This window comes from Colletotrichum aenigma, assembly GCF_013390185.1.
Source record: "Colletotrichum aenigma strain Cg56 chromosome Unknown KSG_Cg56_contig03, whole genome shotgun sequence".
Taxonomy (NCBI): Eukaryota; Fungi; Ascomycota; class Sordariomycetes; order Glomerellales; family Glomerellaceae; genus Colletotrichum; species Colletotrichum aenigma.
The window spans coordinates 5,337,451-5,359,043 of NW_023500909.1; the positions used below are offsets into that span (position 1 = coordinate 5,337,451).

The following is a 21,593-nucleotide window of genomic DNA, read 5'->3' on the forward strand; positions in this document are numbered from 1 at the left end:
GTACGGGCAGCAGAGGAACACCAGAAATACTCACCCAAATGTGAGTGTCAACAATGAGGAGCATCCGGAAAAATTCGGCGTCGACGAGACGCTGTTGACTGTACAGCCTAGAGATCACTCTGAAGATTCGTGATCGAGTCTGAAAGCCTGTTACTATTTCCATCCACTACGTACCCAGAGGTGGTGCATCCGGAACGGGCCCCCCCGCCGTGGATGCTCGGCGTCACCGCTGGTTTGCGAGCGCGCCAACAGCCGGTCACAATGGACTCATTGATTCTTCAGATAAATCAATTCGCGGGGCTACCTAAGGAACGCGCGCATATCAGGCGCCGTTTCGACTCGCATGTGTCAGTCGCCTGCTGTTGCACTGGAGCAAAGCGGTTGTGCCGAAATGCAAGGACTCCCGCGGGCTTTGGCTGCGTTAGCACGTCGTAGGTTCGCGGTACGGGATACAATGTGGCGACAAATCAGCAGCAAGGACAAGGCCATCAAGCTTAACAGGAGGAGACAGGCGGTGACAATTCTCACAAAAATGGCCAGGGCAGAGGCCACTTGGAAGTTGGGGGTGTCTTGACAGACGGCACGACGGCTCCAGATCTGGAGATATGACGCACAGCCGACCTCACCGACGTCTAGACTCACTCGGAAAACCATGATAGGTTGCGGCACGACAACGGATGCAACTGTCATGTCCTCACCGGCCAGCCAAAAGAGACAGGCCACGGCTTTGCCTTGGACGATTCCATCCATACCATCATCCATCGCATCGGCCAAGGGTCTCTGGGCCACTCGGTGATTATCATCCCGCGCGCATTGGCGGTGGAGTCGTTACGAAGGCCTGTGACGGCTCCACCAACCTGACGAGCACATCCGATTCTGATGGCCTGCGCTGCATGTGCCCGTGTGGCCGGCTGCATGTTCAGCGTGGAGTTCTGACAGACATCAGACGAACTTTTCAGGCCCCTGTCCCAGGCCGCAGATTCACCCGAGCCGCTGTGAAGGGCTCGCAGATGGATGACAGGGACGGCAAACCACCTACCGACCCCTGGCACTTGGTATTGTGTTCTGTGTACAGAGACAGTACATGTACATACTCTCTTGCTTCCTAAGCCTCACGTACCTCTCAAAACTGTACCCGCACAAAGCTTGCTTGGTCGCGCACACTCCAGGCATGACAGCATGTCCGGCTGGCGAAGATTGGCGCCTTGCTCGGTCGTGAATGGCCATGCTTACCCCTCTTCGAGTTCACCCCAAGCCCCGGCATCACAAAATGACGCGCCCCGTCCGGTCAAGCAATCCCCCTCATGATCGTTCAGAACGATACCATATTGGATTAGATGGAGCAGGGCAATTTGCGCATTGTCAAAGGATCTTGTGTTGCCACGGATATACGAACGACCGTGGGTCGCCGCGGCTGCACGGCAGCTGGAACGCATGTTCGCCAATATCAGTATCATTGAGTGTTTCCAACGATTTGGTGTCATAAGGTACTCGGAGGTCAATGCAACACAAGGAAGCTCGCGAGCAATCAGGTCAATATGCCTCCAACAAAGCCTCTTTGTGACACTTGAGGGGGGCCGACGATGGCGTTCATGGCGACCCTGATCATTTCCCTTTTGTTTGTCACTTGTCAACAATGCTGAACCACGTCCCCGAGGAGCCCACTTGATTAATGGACCAGGCGCAAACTTGGCAACTTTTGATGTTGATCTTGTTGGGCAGCTGCACTGCGTACGCGGCAAATGAAGTCGGGCGAATTGTCAATCAACAACAAGCTTCAACGACTCGACAGACCAAGGCCAATCTCTCACGATGTGGAAATAGGATGCTAAATGACTGGAAACTCGAGGTCGGGTTGATAAACTTTTGAGCAGGCTGGTGAGTTCGCAAGTTTGCTCCGAGATTCATCAGAGTTCCTACACAGACTTGCGGAGTGAAGCTGCTTAGCTTCGACGTCATTGCAGTAGCGTTAGGCGGTAAACTCTTGACAAGGAGGCTGAAGCTTCCGGCCCCCATCATAACATCGTCGGGTCTTTGATGCCGTTGATTTGACTACAAGCGCCAAAAAGTCTCAAAGACAACCCGCCTCGTTAATGCTAGCATCTGTGGGAAAATAGCCCGAGAGACCACACTACTGAATATCTACAGCCACATGGCCCCCGGCACTTTGTACGAAGGCGCTCCTAGATCTGCCGCTAGACGCCCGTCAGCAACTTTTACGGCTCGTGAGCGTCGAAGCCGTTACTCTTAGCGTCTGAGCAGAGGCGCAATGGCGGATGGGGCGTGTAGTATGTAATGACACAGGTTCAGACTGGCACGCACGAATAAGACGCTGAGCTAAGGACGTTCATCCGATGTCAAAATTGCGATTTCAAGCCACGATGGGCTTGATGTTATCAAGGTTCTAGTCCAAAAGATGACTATTGAGCCTCTCCCGGCTGCCTGGTGTCAAAGAGTTCGGAAAACTCATCTCCAAACACGAGATTACCCTTGCATTCCCTAGCTCTAGAACGCCCCGACTTCTCTCTTTTCCCTTTGCCTTTGGAGCCGGCACAGCCCGTCCATGAAAAACGAATCCCCCGTATTCCGTAATTTCGGAGATATGGAGGGGGAAGTGGGAAGATATGTTCCGCCCGCGCCGGCGCGAAAGAAGGCTGCTCCCGGCCCCATCATTCCCGTCTTTGGACTTCTGCCAATAGCCTCCCAGATCTTCTCAAAAGTGAGAGGAGCCAACTTCCAATCAAGGAGATTTGTGGCTGGAGATCGCAGAGGCTCTGGCGGGGGCAGAAGGGGCCGGAACTTTTCCCAGGAGATTTCCTCTTTCTCTGGATCTTCTCTCCAAACGGGGGGGTTTTCGATCTACAGAGCTAAGCAGCGACGAACGGACGGGCTCGCGATGAGTAAACAAGAGCCTCTTTATTTCGCCGTCGAGCCGCCGCCGCCTCCTGCCATCATTGACGACGTGAACGCCAGAGACAATAGCGTGGGGAACATTGGAATCTCCGCCCTGCTGACTATCACCGGTCCGGCGTGCCCTTCAGCAATGCCCGCCGAGATATCCATCAGCGTTTCTTCCCCGTGAGAATCTATACTTCACCCTCTCCTCTGACCCGCACTACGGCCTTCCCGCGGAGGTCGAGAGGGACCGTGACACAGAAGACATCATGCATAGGAGAAAGAGAGAGGGAGAAGAAAAAGTCCCCGTGACACCATGGCCCTCCCCCCTCTTCCGTGCTACACCAGACCTACCGGAAGAGATTTCGCTTATCGAGTCCCAGTAGATTTCTGGTTCATGCTGTAGCACGGGATATCGACAAAAGGGAAGGGGGGCGTGTGCATCCGGCTGGTGTGTGAAGGGCTCGGATGATGACGATGGCCACGGCGTATGTGTCCATGCCAGCTGAAGAAGGAGAACAAGAGGCCCTGTGCTATGTTGGCCGGAGGTGGCTGTCTATCTGGTGCCCGCGGACACTTCGGGTACTTCCTCGACAATGGCAGCGGAAAGGACCGCCACAGATGCAACCTTGCCTCTCTTTCTCATCCACAGGGTTAAATTTGCTTCAATCTACGCCCTCATTATACGTCAGCAGAACCGGGCCATGAAGTTCTTGCAAGGAACAATGCTTTCACCCGGTAGCCTCGTGATTCTCCCAGAGAGGCTAATAAGTCGAGGGGCGGATGCAGCCTACACTGGCAAATATTGTCAACCCTCACTTCACCCGATTTAATTCGATTCAAGTCAACTACCAAGCCTACTACCTCCCCTTCCTGCACGCTTGGAAGCGAGGGGCTGGAGGGATGGAGCCACGACCCATTGGACAGGAAACTTGGGAAGATATTGATTGGGTTCCCGAAAGTTGCCGCGGCCTGCTTTGGCTTCGGGCAGCCGTTCGAAGAGCGGAAGCATACCGGCAGAGCATTTGAGATAACCAGACTAAAACAAAACCTACGGGCGTGTTGCGCGTGCTTCGATTTCGATGGACGCACAATTCACCGACGGGAGACGAGGGATCGTTGGTATGCGAAAGCGAGTGCACTCTGGCAATGACATGGACATGGTACCTTCCCGCGGTGATGTCAAACGTGAAATAACGAAGCGTTGGGCTGGTATTACAAGTAACATTCTTAGATTCTAGTGCGAATTCAGAACAGGCGGGGAGGGACGTCTTTTTCGACTCTCGACATTGTGGGCTGAACATTCAGATATCCATATTGCGATTCAACCGCGCAAAAAGAAAGATAAAAAACCCTTCTGAGGGTATTGTCCTATATGAGATCTTCAATTTTTCATACTGATGCTACGAACATAGCTGATAACAATGTATTTGATCTTCGCCGTTTTCATTCCTGAATTAGCCCCGTGTAAGCAAGGAATGCATACAACTCAAAGCTCGTCATTTGACAAAGCCCACTATCCCAATCCCACCTCTTGACCGCTTAAAGCTGAGAGCTTGGCCCGTCTTCTTGATCGGCTTCTGTGTCTCTTTTACGCGTGCCTTCTGCAACGAATCTACTATCTTAGCAGAATATAGAATAACGCCTTTGGCATCGATACCCACGTGAAATCTTACAAGAATTCCCCCCTTTATATCCCATAGTCGGTCCAAACTCCTAACCTTGGGATGACGTGTTTTACAGGCATAGGAGACACATAATACATACAAACATAAAACATGTCAAGAAAAAAAAAGAAAGATAGAAAAAAAAGGACATTCGTCTGATGAATCTCTCGGTATGCATTTGTACCTAGGAACTTCGCCTCTCCTTTCACTATTCCACGTCCCTCTGTCTATAGCAAAGACAAAATTCAAGAAACGGATGTACTCGGCAACCGTACCCTCCTCCCCCGGCCACCTTGGCAACCTACGTACGGGTCGCCGTATCAAGCGTTGTAACACAACATAGCCATGGATAAATAAATCCGCGAGCTTTGAGCGGATGCACTCAATTTGCTACACCCTCAACTTGATCTGACGAACATCCATCCGAGGTGCATGAACACTGGGCCAGTGACCCTGCGCTGGAAACTTTCGGGGAGGATGAACTTCCCTGGATGGGGCATTGTGTACACGATACGATATCTCAAGTTTTCGAGTTACATAATCACTAACGGCCATGTCGCAAACTCGTCTGAGAGTAGAATACAAATTCTTCCGCGTCTGCGAAGCTATCAAAAATGTTTACATACAGAGCGGCTCCATATCATGGCTATGAAGGCCGCCTCTTCTCACTGACGGGGCGCCCCTCATTCTCCCTCTCACATGCCCCGAGACCCAAACAAAATAAGATGCAAGAAACAAAAGCCATACTTTGGATAAAACGCCGAATGAAACCGAGACCTCTTGTCCGCATCTGCCGTGCTATGCCACTTCCACTTGTTGATAGATACACTCTGGTTCGCGTGGGAGAAGAAGCGGCGAGGCGTCGGTTCCGATGATGATGGTGGTGTTGAGTTGGGTAGTACGAAACCGCGGCTGCTGCGTCTCCTTATCCTGGGAAATGGTACGTTTTCACGCTCTCTTGATTTACAAACGACTCTCGATGGGAGGGAACGGCTCAGCGCCGGGCCACTGGGAATCGGGCCAGACGAGCCGGATGGCCTCCCAGATGTGGCTGAAGTAGGACAAACGTCAGTTACACTGCGTGATCAAAGGGAGCGATTCCAGGACCAGGGGGTGATGAGTGGGTTGCGAGGTTTGCCTTGAGTCGCACCGCGTCGGGGAGACACAACGCCATGGGACGGACGGGAGGGCTTGTTGGTGGAATGGGACGACTTCAGGAAGCGAGGGGGCAGAGAGTACAAGGTAAGGGGGTGAGAGTGTTTGAGGTCGAACTTACCTGACGTGGAGAATTTCGAGACCGTCCTTGACCTCCTGCGGGAGATCTTTCACATCCTTCCGATTCTGCGCGGGGAGTAGCACCGTCTTGACACCCGCTCGGAGAGCGCCGATGAGCTTCTCCTTGATGCCTCCGACGGCAGTCACACGGCCTCGCAAGGATATTTCACCCTGTCGCACGAGCATGTTGTGTCAGCACACAGCTCATCAGGGAGGATGTTGGTAATTGAAGACTTACAGTCATGGCCATGGTTGGGGGAACTGTCTTTCCAGAGAACAGAGAGATGAGGGCGATGGCTTGGCCAATGCCACTGCTAGGTCCGTCCTTGGGAATGGCGCCAGAGGGACAGTGGACATGGATGCTGCGCTCCTTCATGATGTTGGTCGTCGGCTCCGCCGTCAGGCCCAGTTCATAAGCGTGTGCCTTGACCCAAGAGAGGGCGACCTCGACGCTCTCCTTGAGCACATCTCCCAGCTTGCCGGTAAGCTGCACGCTGCCGTTTCCAGGCATGTCGGCAACCTCGATGAATAGGATACTGCCGTTGCCGCCCGAGCTGTACGCCACCAGGCCGGTCACGATGCCGGGTCGACTCGTCTTCTCGGCAATTTCCTCCTCAAACCGTTCGCTACCCAGGATGTCCTCAATGTCCTCAACCGTCAGCTGTGCTTTGTATGTCTCAAGCTGTCCACCATCCTTGGCCTCGGCGAACTCGACCGCCTTGTGACGGCAGACGGAGCCAATCTCACGCTCCAGGTTGCGAACCCCTGACTCACGGGTGTACGACTCGATAATCTTGGATACCACGTCCTTGTCGAAGTGGACCTGGTCTTCCGACAGACCGTTGACCCGGATCTGCTTGGGCACAAGGTGCTGCATTGCAATGTGTCGTTTCTCAAGGGTCGTGTAGCCTGGCAGGTAAATGGTTTCCATACGGTCTAGGAGGGGCGCCGGGATGGTGTTCAGGTCGTTGGCGGTGGCGATGAACAGTACCTTGCTCAAGTCAATGGGCAACCCCACGTAGTGATCCGTGAACGAGTTGTTTTGCTCCGGATCGAGGACCTCAAGCATCGCTGCGGAAGGATCGCCGTGGAAGTTGGACATGCCCAACTTGTCAATCTCGTCCAACAAGAACACAGGGTTCGCCACTCCAACCTTCCTCAAGCCTTGCACGATCAAGCCGGGCATGGCCGCGACATATGTCCGTCGGTGACCACGAATCTCGGCTTCATCCCTGACACCACCCAGTGAGATTCTGTGGAACTTCCTGCCCAATGCGGTGGCTACAGATCTCGCCAAGCTGGTCTTGCCGACACCCGGTGGTCCAGCCAGAAGCATGATGGGTGACCTATCGACCATGCGCCTTGACCGGAGAACCTCGAGCTTTGTGTTGGCCAGCTTCGTTCGCTCTTCCTGCTCCGCATCGACCTTCTCCTCTTCCTTGGTCTCGCCGTCCTTGTCCTTGTCCGACTCCGGCGGAACCAGCTCCTGCTCGGCCTTCTTGATCTGGTCTTCGACATCATCGTTGATGGACTGCTTGAGTCTCAGGACGGCTAGGTACTCGACAAGGCGCTTCTTGACCTTGTCCAAGCCGTAGTGATCTTCGTCAAGTTGCTTGCGGGCTCTCGCCAGGGTATCGGGGCCCAGTCTGTCGTCTGTTGTCACGGTCCAGGGGATCTCGGCGAGCACGTCGAGCCATGTGCGAGTGACCTGATACTCCTGGTTCCCAGGCATCATCTTCTTCAGCCTCCTCAACTCCCTGTCGGCCATCTTGGCAGCCTCCGGCGGCAGCTGCGCCTTATCCAGCTTCTTCTTGAGCTCCTCCAACTCATTGGGCTCCTGATCCTCGTCTTGGTTGGGGCCCATGACGCCGTTGGGACCAGGAGGGAACATGGTGTTCGGCGGCATCGGGATGCCATTGGGACCGACGCGGCGCGATGAGCGGTCGTTGATCTTGTCCAGGAATTGGACAGGCACGCTGGTAAACGTTGTGATCTTGAAGTTGTTCTTAATACCCCCGACCTGACGATCCAGCAGCTCAATGACCTTGGCCAGGCGGACCTTAACATCCAGGGCCGCAAGCACCTCCAACTTTTCCTCGTACGAAGCCTCGACGATGTTGGCCATGAAGTCTGCCAGGTTTCCGGCTTCCTTGAGCTCCTTCTTATTGATGAACAGTTCGAGACGTCGAGTCAGCAGGGGCGACAGGCCGCCGGGGCTGTCGGGGCTTCTGGGGAGCAGGGCGGATATGCGGAGAATGGTGACGAGCTCTCTTGAGCGCAACTTCAGGAGGGAGAAGAGCTCCTGCATCTGGGCATCTGCAGAGACTGCGGCCGGGCATGTCAGCATGTGACGCCATTGGTGATGTTGGGGCACGAGTACTGACCTTCATCGTGGAAGTACTTAACCTTGGCCTCGAAGTGCGGCCTCTCCTGTGTGACCTTTTCGACGCGGACTCTCGCGACGCCCTCCACGCGCAACGCAAACTCGGCAGTTCCTCTACCCTCAATGCCGGTGATGCGAGCGGCGACGCCGTAGTTAAAGAGGTCGGCCTTGCGGGCGGTACCGGGATCGACCTCCTTGATCAGAGCCTCGTCTACCTGGTCGGCATCCTGGATGAGAAGCTGGCCGTTGGGGCCGACAAAGGGGGAGGAAACGGGAACGCAGGCGATGGGGACGGAGTCGATGCGCTCGTTGGGGGCGGCGGAGGCTGCGCGCTCGTAGACGTTTGCGAGGAGGGCGGGGATATCGGGTCGGGCGGCGGTGACGGGAATGCGCTGAGTGACACCGGGCAGCAGGATGGTGCCGCGGGCGAGGGGGATGACGGGGAGGGTCTTGGTTTGTGATCGCGCCATGTGGAAGCCGTGAAAAGGGGGGTTCGGATATCGTGGATGGGCTGTTGTTGTCTATCGGTTCACGTACACCAGGAGTGGTGACGATGGGGCGATTGAGAGATCGGTAAAGGTGTTGGCAGTAGTGTTTGTATTAACGTTGCGCCAAAAATGTACGTAGGATGCAATCGAAGTGGCTTGCTGGGCGGAAGAAGAACGTGACGGTGAGAATGTCGCAATCGAGCAGCGTCGGTCGGGTGGCAGTGGCGGAAGGAAAAGGGAGTTTGGGTTAGATGGTGCTGGGATGGTTGATGTCAGAAGCATCGGCATGGGGGAGCCGGCGGCGGAGAGAGAGGAGAGAGCTCCCCGGTCGCGGCAGGTGCCCGGTCCAATGTCTCCAGACTGCCCGCGAAGCGTCCACGCCCACTGCCCAGTGATAGCGGTGCAGCGTCACTGCAGCGGGCCAGTCGTTGTCAAAGTCGGGGTGCGGGAGCCTCCACAGCGCCATCAGCCGAGGCTAATCTTTGGCTCGGGACCCTGCCGCCACACCGACCACCGAACATGGGGAGAAACTCGTGGAACATTGCCCAATCTGACCATGCTTGTCCATGAGTGTTGCGAATGATTCTATCAGTTCGATGCAGTGTCCAGCACATAGAATACCGTTCTCTGAGGCCAATCTGTTCGTCCAATGCATCCATTGTCTGATGGAGTCCTTCAAGATCCATCAGCCGTGGCTGACACCGTGATCCCGCCTCAATATTCGGACGAATGCAAGGGTGGTGTTTGAGCTGCCTCGACTTCAGTCAGCGTTCACTCACATCAATGCTGCATTCGACTAAGAAACTAGGTCCAATATTGAATGTTCTGGTTGTCATAGAAGACTCAATTGTTCGTCCATCATGTGACACCGAGCGGACTTTGAACCACTATCTGCGAGTCCAAGACCCTGAATCGGGTAACTCGCATTCCGTCTCATAGTAAACACTTCAAGTTGAACGCGACATATGAATGAGAATAAAGCAAAGATTGACGGGTAGAATCCCGGGAATATCTGTCACCATCCTTTCATAACTATACCTTGATCTAAAGAGCTGCTGCATATGTCTTGAGCAGCGTCCGCTCACTCAACTAAGTACCAATATTTGACAGGCATTTACGGGGATAAACAGCTCGAAAAGTACGAATTCAAGATTCAGCTTATGATCAGAATCAAATCAATGTCTGCATCATGCCAGCCATAAACCAATGCAAATCACATTCAACTGACTGCATCTCGGACCTTTATCAACAGTAGGTATTTCTTTTCACCTCAACTCAACACAACGAGGGTGACATTGCATCCCGGCACTCGGTAGCACAGACCACATCCCGTCCACCTTACATAATCACTACCTCACATCCACCCACCTCAGCATTCCATCCAGTCGCAGGGCAGCAACATTCCCAACGCGGGGCAACCATAATGGCACAGGCACCCACCGCCCGCCGCCGGGTCCGCCAGTCATCAATTAACGCGTAAAGACGCGTCCCCAGCACTAAACCGCCCTTTCACGCATCTCGACAAAAAATCACCCCTCCCCATCGACCGCCTCCTCCATCTCCCACGTCATCAATCCTTTATACCACAATTACAGATACAATGGGTACGTCCAACCGAATGGCTCTAGTATTTTCAATCAAAAGGAGAAAAAAAAGAACCCTGTCTTACTGACTGAATGCAGCTGCGTACGGCGGATACCAAAAAACATCATACGGCGCCCAGGGAGGCGACGACGCCGGCGGCTTCGTCTACGGCGGCTCGCAGCAGAACAGCCAGGGCGGCGGCGGCGGCAAGGCGTACAGCGAAGAATCCCTCCGCCCCGTCACGATCAAGCAGATCATCGACGCAGAGGAAGCCTACCCCGGCGCCGACTTCAAAATCGACGGAGCAACCGTCACACAAGTTCGTGTTTGCCCCTTCTCTTCCGCCTACTTTCCCCCTTCTACCCTCCCAAAATCACTTTCTTTTGCTAATTTTCCTCCTTCCACACAGGTAACCTTCGTCGCCCAGATCCGACAAATCTCCCCGCAACCAACAAACATCACCCTCAAGCTCGACGACGGCACGGGTCTCATCGAGGCCAAGAAGTGGGTCGACACGGACAAGAAGGACGACGACGCCGCTGGCCTCGACCTCGAGGGCCACGTCCGCGTCTGGGGCCGCATCAAGTCCTTCAACGGCAAGCGCCACGTCGGCGCCCACTTCATCCGCCCCGTCACCGACTTCAACGAGGTCAACTACCACCTCCTCGAGTCCACCTACGTCCACCTCTACTTCACCAAGGGCCCCCTCGGTGCTAACGGCGCTGCTAACGGTGCCGGCGGCGGCGATGGCATGTTCGTCGACGGCAATGACAACTACGGGAACGACGGTGGCGCCGGCGGTGCTGGTGCCGGTGGCGAGTCTGCGCACGCGGGCAAGCTGAGGGGGTGCTCCGTCGCGGCGCAAAAGATGTTCAACTTCATCAACAACGCGCCCGGCGGCAACGAGGGCGTGCATATCAACCAGATCTCGACGGGTGCGGGCCTGAGCATACGCGACGTCATGGGTGCCGCGGACGAGCTGCTGGGCCAGGGTCTGATTTACACCACCATCGACGACGAGACGTGGGCTATCCTCGATTACTGATCTGGTGGCTTACTTATATCAAACGAATGGTTGTTGGAAACCGAAAGGAGCAGACGAGTGTGTAGGTGCGGGTTACAAAGAACGCAAAACGCGTCGGCGTAGGGCTGATATCCCAGCATGAGAAAAAAAGAGTTGGCAAGGTGGGCGGAAACACAAGAACGCGTCCATTCCCCAGTTGTATGAATGTAATGAGTGAATTGGTCGTTATTCTAATGAATGGCTACAGCTAGTTGGTAGATACAAGCGAAGCAAGAAACCAAATAAAAAACATTCGCAAAACCGGGTCACATGTTCATCGCCCGCTGCGGCAGAGACTGTGTGCGAGAGTCAAATAAATATACGCCGATGTTGGATCGGGCACGCCCCTCAGGGGAGGTTGAACACTTGAGCGTAGGTCAGTAGCAGACTGGACGCAGGCGCAAGCCCGAAAGGACCGAGAAAAACACCCGAGAACAGTTCCCTAATTTGTCAAGAAGAAAACAACCACATCATCTGACATCATCACATCACTTGTTCCATTTCAGGGGAAAGGTGACTGACAGGCCTTGCACCGCGAAATCACACCAGCGACACTTCCTTCATGACCGTGTTGACTTGCATCTTGATGTTGCTAGCCACGACGGCCGAGTAGACCCCCGTTTTGCGGGGGATCGGTTCGCGGACCATGACGAACAGACTGACGGGGGTGTTCCCACGGGTCAAGCGGATTTCACGCTTGTACTCGAAGCCGAACTTGCTGTAGTAGACGTTGTTGGAGAGGGAGCTCGACTCTAGGTACACGGCGCGGTTTTCCGCGTCAGCCTGTGCTTGTTAGTGGGATTTATATGAACGAAGTAGAGCGGCAGTCCTTATGGCGGACGCAGAGTCATGGTTTCTGAAGGAAGAAATGGCCGAGACGTACCCTCTCAATCATGTCGTTGAGCAACTTCCGCGCATACCCCCTGCCTCGGGCACTGGGCTTGGTCCCTAGATAGACCAGATAGTAACAGTCATTGTCCCGCTCTCCCATGACCTCATGCTTCGTGTCGTGTAGCAGGGGCATTAACTCGTCATAGTACCGACTCCTGCCTTCCGCGGTGAGCTGGTAGTAGAGCCGCCACATACCACTTCGGAGGATAGTCAGCCAACCATTGTCGACCGATCCGGGAGGCATCCTGTATGTATCCGTCTGATGTTAGCTCAGAGTTACCGCGATGTCAATGTCGGAGCATCACTCATCATGAGGACGTGTAGTTCTACAGATGGTAGGGCCCAGTATGATGAAGCATCAAGATTACTCACCAGAGAGCGACGCCGTCGTGGTCGGGACCTATGGTGGTTACAAGTCCATCGTAACAGTGAGAAGCTGTGATATAAGTCATGATGTCGACATGCAGCTTCCACTTGTGTTCCGCCGAGTAGCTGGCCATGTCATCGGCGTCGAGGAGGTACTGGCTAAGTTCATCAGCAGCAAAGGCATGGGCCAGCGAGAGGCCGGCCTCCTTGCACTCCGACATGCCAATAACACGCACGGTATCCTCCCATTTCGGGGGAACGAGAGAGCGTTTGAGCTCGACGAGGGTGACGCTTTTGCTTACGTGCTCCATGACGGGCTTCTTTCCAGAGAGCCTGTCTTGTTCACGAATCTGAACGTGGTCAGCCACAGTCACTGCGATGCGTCGTCTCTCCACCGTGAGACGTACTTAAATTCTGTATACTGTCGCCCGTGTGTACTCTCGAGAGCTGCGTTCTCGAGACGGGCATAAACCTGGATGGATGGCGAAGGCAATTGAGGCTGGTGCGAAGGTCAACCGACATCAATAATGATTTGACGGGTCAGATCCTTTGGATGGGTGTGGGATCGAAGCAACGATAGAGGGTCGTTAGCGTGATGCTGTAAACGACGCCTTCACGAGGTGCGATGAACGATGTTATATGGGGACTGGCGATGCGTTGTCAAGCAGAGTATCAGATGAAGATGTATGGGCGAGAAAGAGGAATAGTTTGAGAGATCTTGAGTAAGTGCTGTGTTCGAGTGAGCAGCAGTCTAGCAACAAAGCACAGCCCGTAGCTGTGTTCTTGTCCAGAGATCTGCCCCCAGAAACTTGGGGCCTTGAGACGAGGAACTCTCGATACAGATAGGACTTGATCCTTGTCCTTGACCAGGTGGAAACCTAGGTGAAAACTGTACGAGAGCGAACCTATCCAAAGTGTAATGGTATGAAGAAGAGAGTGTCAGAAAGGCAACTCGTTTGGAGAGCGGAGAAGAAAGAGGATTATGTAGTTCGGGGTGTCACTAGACCAACCGGACAGGGTAGGGATGAGACGAAGGGAGAGTAAGACAGCAGGCTAGGAGGGTGGAGGAAGTGGAGGGACAAGGAGCCCTGCGCGGGATGGAGCCGGGATTGGGGCGAGGACTCAGACAGTGGCGGCCGTGGGTAGCGGGATGTTGAGAGGAAATGTCGAACAGCTGGATCGGCCGTTGCTGTGCGTCTTTACGGTACAACCCGTCTGCAGAGGAATGCTCGTAGGTATGCTGTTATCTGCTGTAGAACAGAGGCAGAATGAGACGAGAACGGGTGATGGACACCGACGACACACTGAGTCGTGGGGAGGTTATGCCGGTTGCACCGACAGTATGCGGGCAGCTTTGCCTTTGGTATCCGCCTTGGCTTGCCTCAACACTAGCCAAAACCATGCTGATGGGATTCGATACCATCCAGATATGCCGTAATGAAAGGCACGAGGACGGCGCCGTATAAGCTCATGGGGGGTGGGCAGACCAGGATGACCTGGGTTTAGAGCTCAGGAGAAGATTGCTAGCTGTGTCGGAATAGAGCATGTGTTCGTGTGCCGCATCAGCACTGGTGGTCTACTGAGCAAACCGGCGTGGACGGGTATGCAAGTCCAGCCAACGCCGTTTGCCCCTCTAGCGCGAAGGGATGACAGCCGTGTTGCTCAACTAGTATATGCAGAAGCCAAGTGGTTGAGGAGTGTACGGCGCACAACGGATGAATCCTGAGTCCTGCTTGTTTGTGTCTTGGTGACGGGAGGATGGAGTGGGGTGTGCGGGGAAAGGTTGGCCAGCTGGACCCAGAGATAGGGACGCAAATCCCAGGGTTCATCAGTCGGACTGCTCTCTGTGCCCCGTATCTTGGACCAAACACCCTGCAGTCCAGGAGCCCGCCCAATCGATGCGGATGCACATGCCAACAACGGCATAGTTCGCTGTGAAACCTGACGCGGCCATGGCGTTCCACTGTGCCTATCAGCTCCGACGTGGAGCCACGGCCGTCCCGGGCGGTGTCCGGGCGTACCGCACCGTGTGCTCCGTTCCGCCCCCAGCGCTGAGCGGGCGAATCGAAGCAGGGCGAAATCCAGGCCGGCCCCAACAAGGCTTCCGCTGAGGACGGTCTGCAGCTTTGTCAGGTGAGGGGGCTTGGCATGCTAGAGGCTCTGTACGGAAATAGGCTCGCCGAAGCGCCCGATCCTGAGGAATGCTCAGATAAGGCAGCGCTGCACCAGCAAGGTATGTGATGTGACGAGTCGTTGACATCGCAGCTTCACACGTGGGGTGCATACGCCAAGCCCATAGACGAGGATCGCCTTACCGTTGCCGTGTCAGACGCAATACTCTCTGGCTTTGTCGTGGTGTTTTGCGGGTGGCGGATCGATCTCGTCTTACGTCGGCGGAGAGGAATGGTGGGACGGAAGGCATGGACGTTGGCAGTGTTGTGTAAACATTTTGGCCCTTGAAACGGGGCTCGCAGCCGTATGTAAGCTGTCTGCAGCAAGCACGAAGTTAGCCTAGTCAACTGGAATTCCATCATTTAGACCGTAATCACCGTAGATGAGTTTCTGCTGGTACCTAGGTTGATCGTTGAAAACACCGAGTCGGAGGGGCTTTGGGCGAGTAGTGATGCGTGGCTGCTTAGTGGCACAGGGTGTCTTGGCGCTCCGTGAAGCATTTGTACGACGTGGGATTGCGCGACGTCGAGGTACGGAACGTTGGGCATCGGATGCGGGATTGGGCTGCGTGAAGATCATGGCTTTTCGTGGGGTATACAGCGACGACCGCTGTCAAGAAGACGAATGATATCTGATGGCCGACGAACAAGAATCACCAAGTCGGACTGACGCAGTGACGCAGACGCACGTTGGCTGCGCTTTTGCGGTCGAATCGAGAATAACAACAGAGAAGGAAGTCTTGCAGCAACGTTCGAAAGTAACCGAGGAATTGCGGGTGTGCTTGCTTCGTCGCTGCCCGTTTGCTGGGAAGGGTGTGCTCCGGAGCTACTTCCGAAAGCTGGGCAACGTTGGATGGCGTGGCAAGCCGCTGATAGAAGGCAAGTTTCTGGTGCCATAGCCCAGGTTAATTCACCATCCTAATCAATATGTTCTTCTCCATCATTTGAATCATAGCACGAGGTAATTGACCATGCGATGCAGTGAAAGTGATGGTTGATCATTCGTCTTGGCAGCTTCCGCCTTAGACACTTCTTTGTGTTTTTCCTGGCGTCCAAACTTCAAAAATATTCCATATTGTGGCGCCTTTCGACGCTCGATTGAATCACCGCCTATCCCTAACCTTGGTCCCGGCAGGATCCACGATGTAGAGTTCTCTACGGCCTGGATCTCTGTACCTTGCGGCGTGACGAAACATCACTGCGTATTCCACGCTGGTACCAGCCTCCCATGCTTCGATGCTCCTTTTCACTTGTGTCTAACAAGGCTGAGATCCACATTCATAACGTATGACAAGAGAAAGGCGGCGTGTTTGGATATCTAGGTTATCATAAATCAAGGAAAAAAACAACGCGAAACCGCAGCTACACCTCGACATAACAAGAAACTCCCGCGTCTAAATGCTCATATCCTGTTTTTTTCCATTGAAGCATTTGTTTCTTCTTCCGGCGTTTACATGCGGCGAATCTCCTGCTCGTTGGTGTACTTGTCCAGCCCAGACTCGAGGCTGCCCCACCACTCGAACAGCATGCTCTCGCAGATGAGCTTGAACCACGGCGTGAACTTGAGGTCGGGCTGCTTGAACAGGTTCTTGAGCTCGTCGGCGCTGACGTACTGCGTCGCCTGGACCTCGTTCTTGTTGGGGTTGAGGTCGACCTTGGCCTTGATGAAGAGGATGTAGTCGACTGTTGCGTCGTCCACGTCAGCACTCTCAATACACAAGAAAGCCACAGTAAAGCAACAACAAAAAACTCACTCTCGTGCTCTCCCCACTTGCCATCGCTAGGCGCCTTGTAGTGAATGCGCGTCAGGAAGTGGAAGTCGTCGAACGGCACCTGCTTGGGGTCGATGCCGAGCTCGTGCTCGAGCTTGCGCCGCGCCGCGTTCTTGACGCCCGCCACCGAGTCCTCCAGGTTGCTGCCCGTCTCGCCGGGGATGCCCAGCGGGTGCGAGCAGCACGTGTTGGTCCACATGTCCGGGAACGTGATCTTCTCCGTCGCGCGCTGCTGCAGCAGCAGCTTGTTGTCCGCGTCGAAGAGGAAGACGGAGAAGGCGCGGTGCAGCAGGCCCTTGTCGATGTTGGTCATGAGGTGGCCTATTCCGTAGCGGAGGAAAGATTAGTTCCTATCCTTCCTTGACGAGTAGTGCTGAATGCCTCCTCGGTCGTATGCCAGAGGAAGGCATGCTAGGAAGGGGGAAGAGGGGGGAGCTCCAAACTTACAAGCCTTCTTGCTCGCGTTGCCAATGGGCTTGTCATTCTCGTCAAGGACAATGCAGACCTCGTCCATGAGGCGAATCTGCTCGGCATCGTGACCGCTCAGCGCCTCGGTGCTCGTGTCGATGTCGGGGAACAGGCGGAGGATCGACTCGGCCGTGATGGCCTCGGTGCCGGTCGTCGTTGTCGTGGTCGACATCTTTGCTACTTTTCTTTCTCTAACACTTGTTCGTTTCGTTTCGTGATATGGTGGGTGGTTGCGCGCGCGCAAAGCTGTGCTTGTGGCTATACTCTTAAAGGTACAAATTTACCGTAACAACGACATCGACCAAGAGTCAGGCAGGAAGGTCCCGGGAGATTGCCGTGCAATATATAGAACCGAACACACAAGCAGCCGCGGTCGGAGCTTCCCCCCAAAAGTGCGAAAGTGCGAGGATACCTAGAGTGGGTGTGTTTGAAGATCGGACAGTTTTCCCACACACGCCCCTCTCAAGTTTAAAATGGCGGCGAGCAGAGAAAAAAAAGGAGGGGTTCAAGCTTCGTTGGGACACTGATTGGTGTTCCTGGTTGGTCTGGCTACTCGACAGCACCAAGGGAAAAAAAAAAAAACAGTGCCCCTCACTCCCTGCCCCTGCACTGATTAAATGACCCGCGGCGGTAGCGCGGTAAGCGGCAAAATAGGCACTGGAGCTGGAGCTGGAGCTGGAGCTATCATTCACTGTATGCTTTCCCTCCAACACCCACTTTACACGACGGCGGCCACATGGATGTAAGCAGCAAGCATTTGGGAAAGCTGTTTGGGGGAAACACCGCCTCGCTTCGGCCACGGGGTGGTGCAAGCTGCTGAACGGAGGGGTTGGTCGAGGCCCCCGGCGCCCTCCCCACCGAGCCAACCAACCTTCACTCTTGGGGGCTGCTGTCATGTCATAAGGTATCGACCCTTGCAAGACCAAGCCCAACACGGATACTTTTTCTGCAGCGAGCGTATTGCGGGTATTCGGACACAAAAGGCTCACGGAAACATTGTGAATGTTTCCGCGCTGTCAACTCACAGAGCCTCAACCTATCTTCGCCCGAAGTACTCTCTCCAGCTCGGTAGCAACACTTAAATCAATCTATCTATACCAAATCTCTCGTCCATCTTCCAAAAACCCCTTCGAGACAGAAAACAGTCTCTCGCCACACGTCCTCAGATTTCCAAAACTCTCCAAGCCCGACCGCCGCATCGCGCGTCTCGCACCGGCCAAGCCCTTTAGGAACCCTCCCACCATCTTGAACGAACCTACCAAAACGAGGGCAAAAAAAAACCACGGACGTCCGTCATCGTCTGAGCTTCCCATGTCGCAGTCGAAGAAAACTTCCCTAGAGACACCGCTGAGGTGGTAAAAGAACGAACTTGAAACGCAATCCTTCGTTCGAGAAGTCCTTCTCCTGCCGCTCAGATTTAATCCTACGATCAAGGTGATCAATCCAATGGGAGATTAACTTGCTTGCCGTGCTACTCATCAAGTATGAAGAAAACGACTACAAACTTGAGACGCTACAGAATGCATCATGGACATCATCGTCGCGCATTATGATTAAAACAAGACCTCCTCTTTCCTAGGCAACTTTCCCCCTTCATCTGTGTATGTATATGCTAAAGCAGAACTTTTCTTGCTTAAAACGATCCGATCGCTCCAAAAACGCAACAGCGATGTCATCATATATGTCAACCCGCAAGGACTTTTTGTCATAAAGCAACATCCCCCCCACGGCCAAGGAGCCCCTCTCGTTTCACTGGGCGCTGTTCCTCGACTCCGCTTCCCTCGCCGCCTGGTTCCAGTCAAAGAGGACGACGAAAGCGTACTCAATCACAGAGACACTACGTTCAAAACAACCGTCAGCATTCGTTTCATCACCGAGGGAGAAATGACCCGCTGCACTGTCCAACGGGAGGAGAGAAATGTAGGAAAAACACTTACAGCGCAAGACCGCCCGTGACGCCGGTCCACAACCCCTTGAGCTTCCAGTCGAGCCCGAACCCGGTCCCGAAAGACACCGGCAGCGCAATAAGATAGTACACGACCAGGTTGGTGTACCCGCCAATAGCGGGCCGCCCGATGCCGCGCAACAGCCCGTGAGCACCCGCGGTGAGGCCGTCAAAGACCTGCATCAGCGCGCACAGCGGCAGCACGTCCGCCACGATGGCGATGACCTCCTCGTCGCTCGTGAAGAGCTTGGGCACCTGGAAACGCAGGCTGCTGAACACCGTGAAGTTGAACAGGCCCACGATGAGAGCTGCGGCGAATGCCTGGCGCAATACGTTAGCTTATCCTACTTTAAATCCCGAAACAAGTGACAGAAATTCAGACGATTCAAGCGGGAAGGCTAGTGGAAACTTACCACTCTGGCGGTAGTCTTTGCCGCATCCACCAACCCTGCACCGATGAGGTTGGCAATTCTGGTGGACGCGGCGATGCTGACGGGGAATGGGATCTGGTACGTGATGGCCGTCAGTGTGAGCACGATGCTCTGCGCCGCCAGGTACTCTGCTCCAAAATGGCTCGAGAACAGCGTCAGGACCTCGAACGCCATGTACTCGGCCTCGATCATGATCATACCAGGCAGCGCCAGGCGCAGCATGGGTCCCCAGTTGGACAGGGCGCGACTGCTGAAACCGCCCCAGCATTGAGAGCCGTTGACGAAGCGCACGTAGAGGAACAGCAGCAGCGGAAGCAGGTTCTGGGTGAAGACGACGGCGACGGGCGCGCCAATGTAGCCCCAGTTGAGATGCCAGACCAGAAACCAGTTGACAAAGACATTGATGGGCGCCGCAATCAGGAGCACCCACGTCGTTGCCTGAAAAAGGCCCTGCGCCTGCACGAACCGCTTCCCGCCTTCGAAGCAAACGAAAGCTGGACCGCCCAGAATCAGCACACGCAGGTAAGTGCCCGCAAGCCGCGCGGATTCAGGCTCCGGGATGATGGCGCCTAGAACTGCGTCTCCGAAGAACCATAAAACGGCCAACGGCAGGAAGCACATGAGCAGAAAGTACGTCATGCGCTGCAGCTGCAGACCGACCAAGTGACGATGCCCAGAGCCGTACGCCTGGGCGCAGAGAGTATCGAGACTGGTTGCGAGACCCTGGAAGGGGGCGTAGCAGGTAATGGTCGCGGTCATGGACGCCAGACTGACGGCGCCGAGCTCCATCTTGCCGATGCGACCAACGGTGAAGATGGACACGACGTTGATAGAGTACTGCAACATGAACGTAACAACTAGGGGAGCCGCATACTGAACTATAGTCTTGGACTCGCGCTGCCATGTCGTGCGGAGGTGGCCCGTCGCGACGGCAGCTCCCCATTGCTCGTTGAGGTGCTCGTGGCCGTCCTCCGGGGCCCCGGGCGCGGGGGTGGCACCGGCCAACAGGGGAGTTGACTCGGTCGGACGACGGACGACAATCTGCGGGGCTTCCTCATCATGAGGCTCAAGCGGGACCTTTGTGCTGAAGAGACGACGGTATGCGCGGCGGTAGAAAGGCTCGTGTGGTGGTCGGGGGTGTTTTGGCGGGAGAACGTGGTTGTCGCGGAGTAGACTCCGCTCAGCGTCGCGTGACTGCTTCTTCTCGACACGGGTCAGGAATGGCGGCTCCTCCAAGTCGACAGTCTGCGGGTTCATGACCGGGCGCGATGTGCCAAAGGCGACACCGCTGGGTCGGCGGTAGAACAGAGGTCCTTCCTGCTCGTCGGACTCTGAGGCGGAGCCGACAGCATCCTCGTTCTCGTCGACATATTCTTCGTCTGAGCACTCTGCCAGATCCCTGGCCAGGAGTTCTTGGGCGGTTGGTGTCCCTGAGCGGAAAGAGGAGCTGAGCTGCGAGACGAAGTCGCAGCTTGAGGATGCCGCCTTGATTGGAATTGAGCGGTCGTCGCCCATGTTATCGGTGATTGATGTTGATTGCTGAAGATTCCCTTGTTTTCCCTATTCAGCCGGCCGACTGTCTTTCTCTGAAGCTTTGGTTTTTCAACGGTCGACAGTCCGGCGCAATGATGTAAGTGATCGCAAAGCCAAATCCAATCCGGCCGGAAGCTCGTGTCTTGAATGTCTTGTGAGACGGCGGCAATATAAACAAGGCGATGAGCGGCGTGGTGTGCCGAGACCGGTGTGCTCACTCCTCCAAAAGGGCCGGTTGCGCTCCCGATGTATTACTCTTATGCGCCAGCAGAGACGGACACACAACGTCGCAGGCGTACCAATGGCCCGTGAAACCTCGTCGTATGATTCGTTTCTTTTTTTCTTCGTCTCCCAGCAGGTCAGCAACGGCGACGACAATGCCAGGAAGCAAAACAACGATAGGAGAAAACTCGGGGAGAAAAGGAGTCGGAGAAGGGTACCGGGCAGACCAGATAGATAGATAGGCAAGTAAGCGCGGCTCGCTGCCCACGGCGTGGCACACCTCCAGCAAGGTTGGTTGATATTGGACGATGCAGTATGAGTGGTTCCCGAGGCAAAAGCTGGGGAATCTGACCATCTTAAGACGCGCCCGTAATAATTGTGAGCAAGATCGCGCCGGCCGACAAGGACGGGAGCTGCGTTTCCCAGGGTCCCCCCTCCT

General features: G+C 54.9%; 5 protein-coding genes across 5 annotated transcripts; 1 reads left to right on the plus strand and 4 right to left on the minus strand.

The window, feature by feature from the left end:
- Positions 1–5,525: 5,525 nt before the first annotated feature.
- Positions 5,526–8,690, minus strand: CGCA056_v005402 (Lon protease-like protein 2; the record flags this gene model as incomplete). The annotated part of the gene is made up of 4 exons (XM_037320654.1): positions 5,526–5,613; positions 5,839–6,008; positions 6,076–8,162; positions 8,222–8,690. The coding sequence occupies 4 exons, from the start codon at positions 8,688–8,690 to the stop codon at positions 5,526–5,528; spliced, it is 2,814 nt and encodes a 937-aa protein (XP_037181720.1).
- A 1,618-nt stretch (positions 8,691–10,308) lies between these two features.
- ssb2 (Replication factor A protein 2) lies at positions 10,309–11,337 on the plus strand (the record flags this gene model as incomplete). The annotated part of the gene is made up of 3 exons (XM_037320655.1): positions 10,309–10,312; positions 10,391–10,611; positions 10,702–11,337. 3 exons carry the CDS (start codon positions 10,309–10,311, stop codon positions 11,335–11,337), a joined length of 861 nt encoding a protein of 286 aa, XP_037181721.1.
- A 558-nt stretch (positions 11,338–11,895) lies between these two features.
- CGCA056_v005404 (putative N-acetyltransferase) lies at positions 11,896–12,923 on the minus strand (the record flags this gene model as incomplete). Its single annotated transcript, XM_037320656.1, has 3 exons — positions 11,896–12,138; positions 12,239–12,491; positions 12,619–12,923. 3 exons carry the CDS (start codon positions 12,921–12,923, stop codon positions 11,896–11,898), a joined length of 801 nt encoding a protein of 266 aa, XP_037182300.1.
- Positions 12,924–16,233: 3,310 nt separating this feature from the next.
- Positions 16,234–17,195, minus strand: idi1 (Isopentenyl-diphosphate Delta-isomerase; the record flags this gene model as incomplete). The annotated part of the gene is made up of 3 exons (XM_037320657.1): positions 16,234–16,466; positions 16,538–16,876; positions 17,003–17,195. The coding sequence occupies 3 exons, from the start codon at positions 17,193–17,195 to the stop codon at positions 16,234–16,236; spliced, it is 765 nt and encodes a 254-aa protein (XP_037182301.1).
- A 1,577-nt stretch (positions 17,196–18,772) lies between these two features.
- CGCA056_v005406 (putative transporter) lies at positions 18,773–20,914 on the minus strand (the record flags this gene model as incomplete). The annotated part of the gene is made up of 3 exons (XM_037320658.1): positions 18,773–18,860; positions 18,961–19,289; positions 19,382–20,914. The coding sequence occupies 3 exons, from the start codon at positions 20,912–20,914 to the stop codon at positions 18,773–18,775; spliced, it is 1,950 nt and encodes a 649-aa protein (XP_037181722.1).
- Positions 20,915–21,593: the final 679 nt, after the last annotated feature.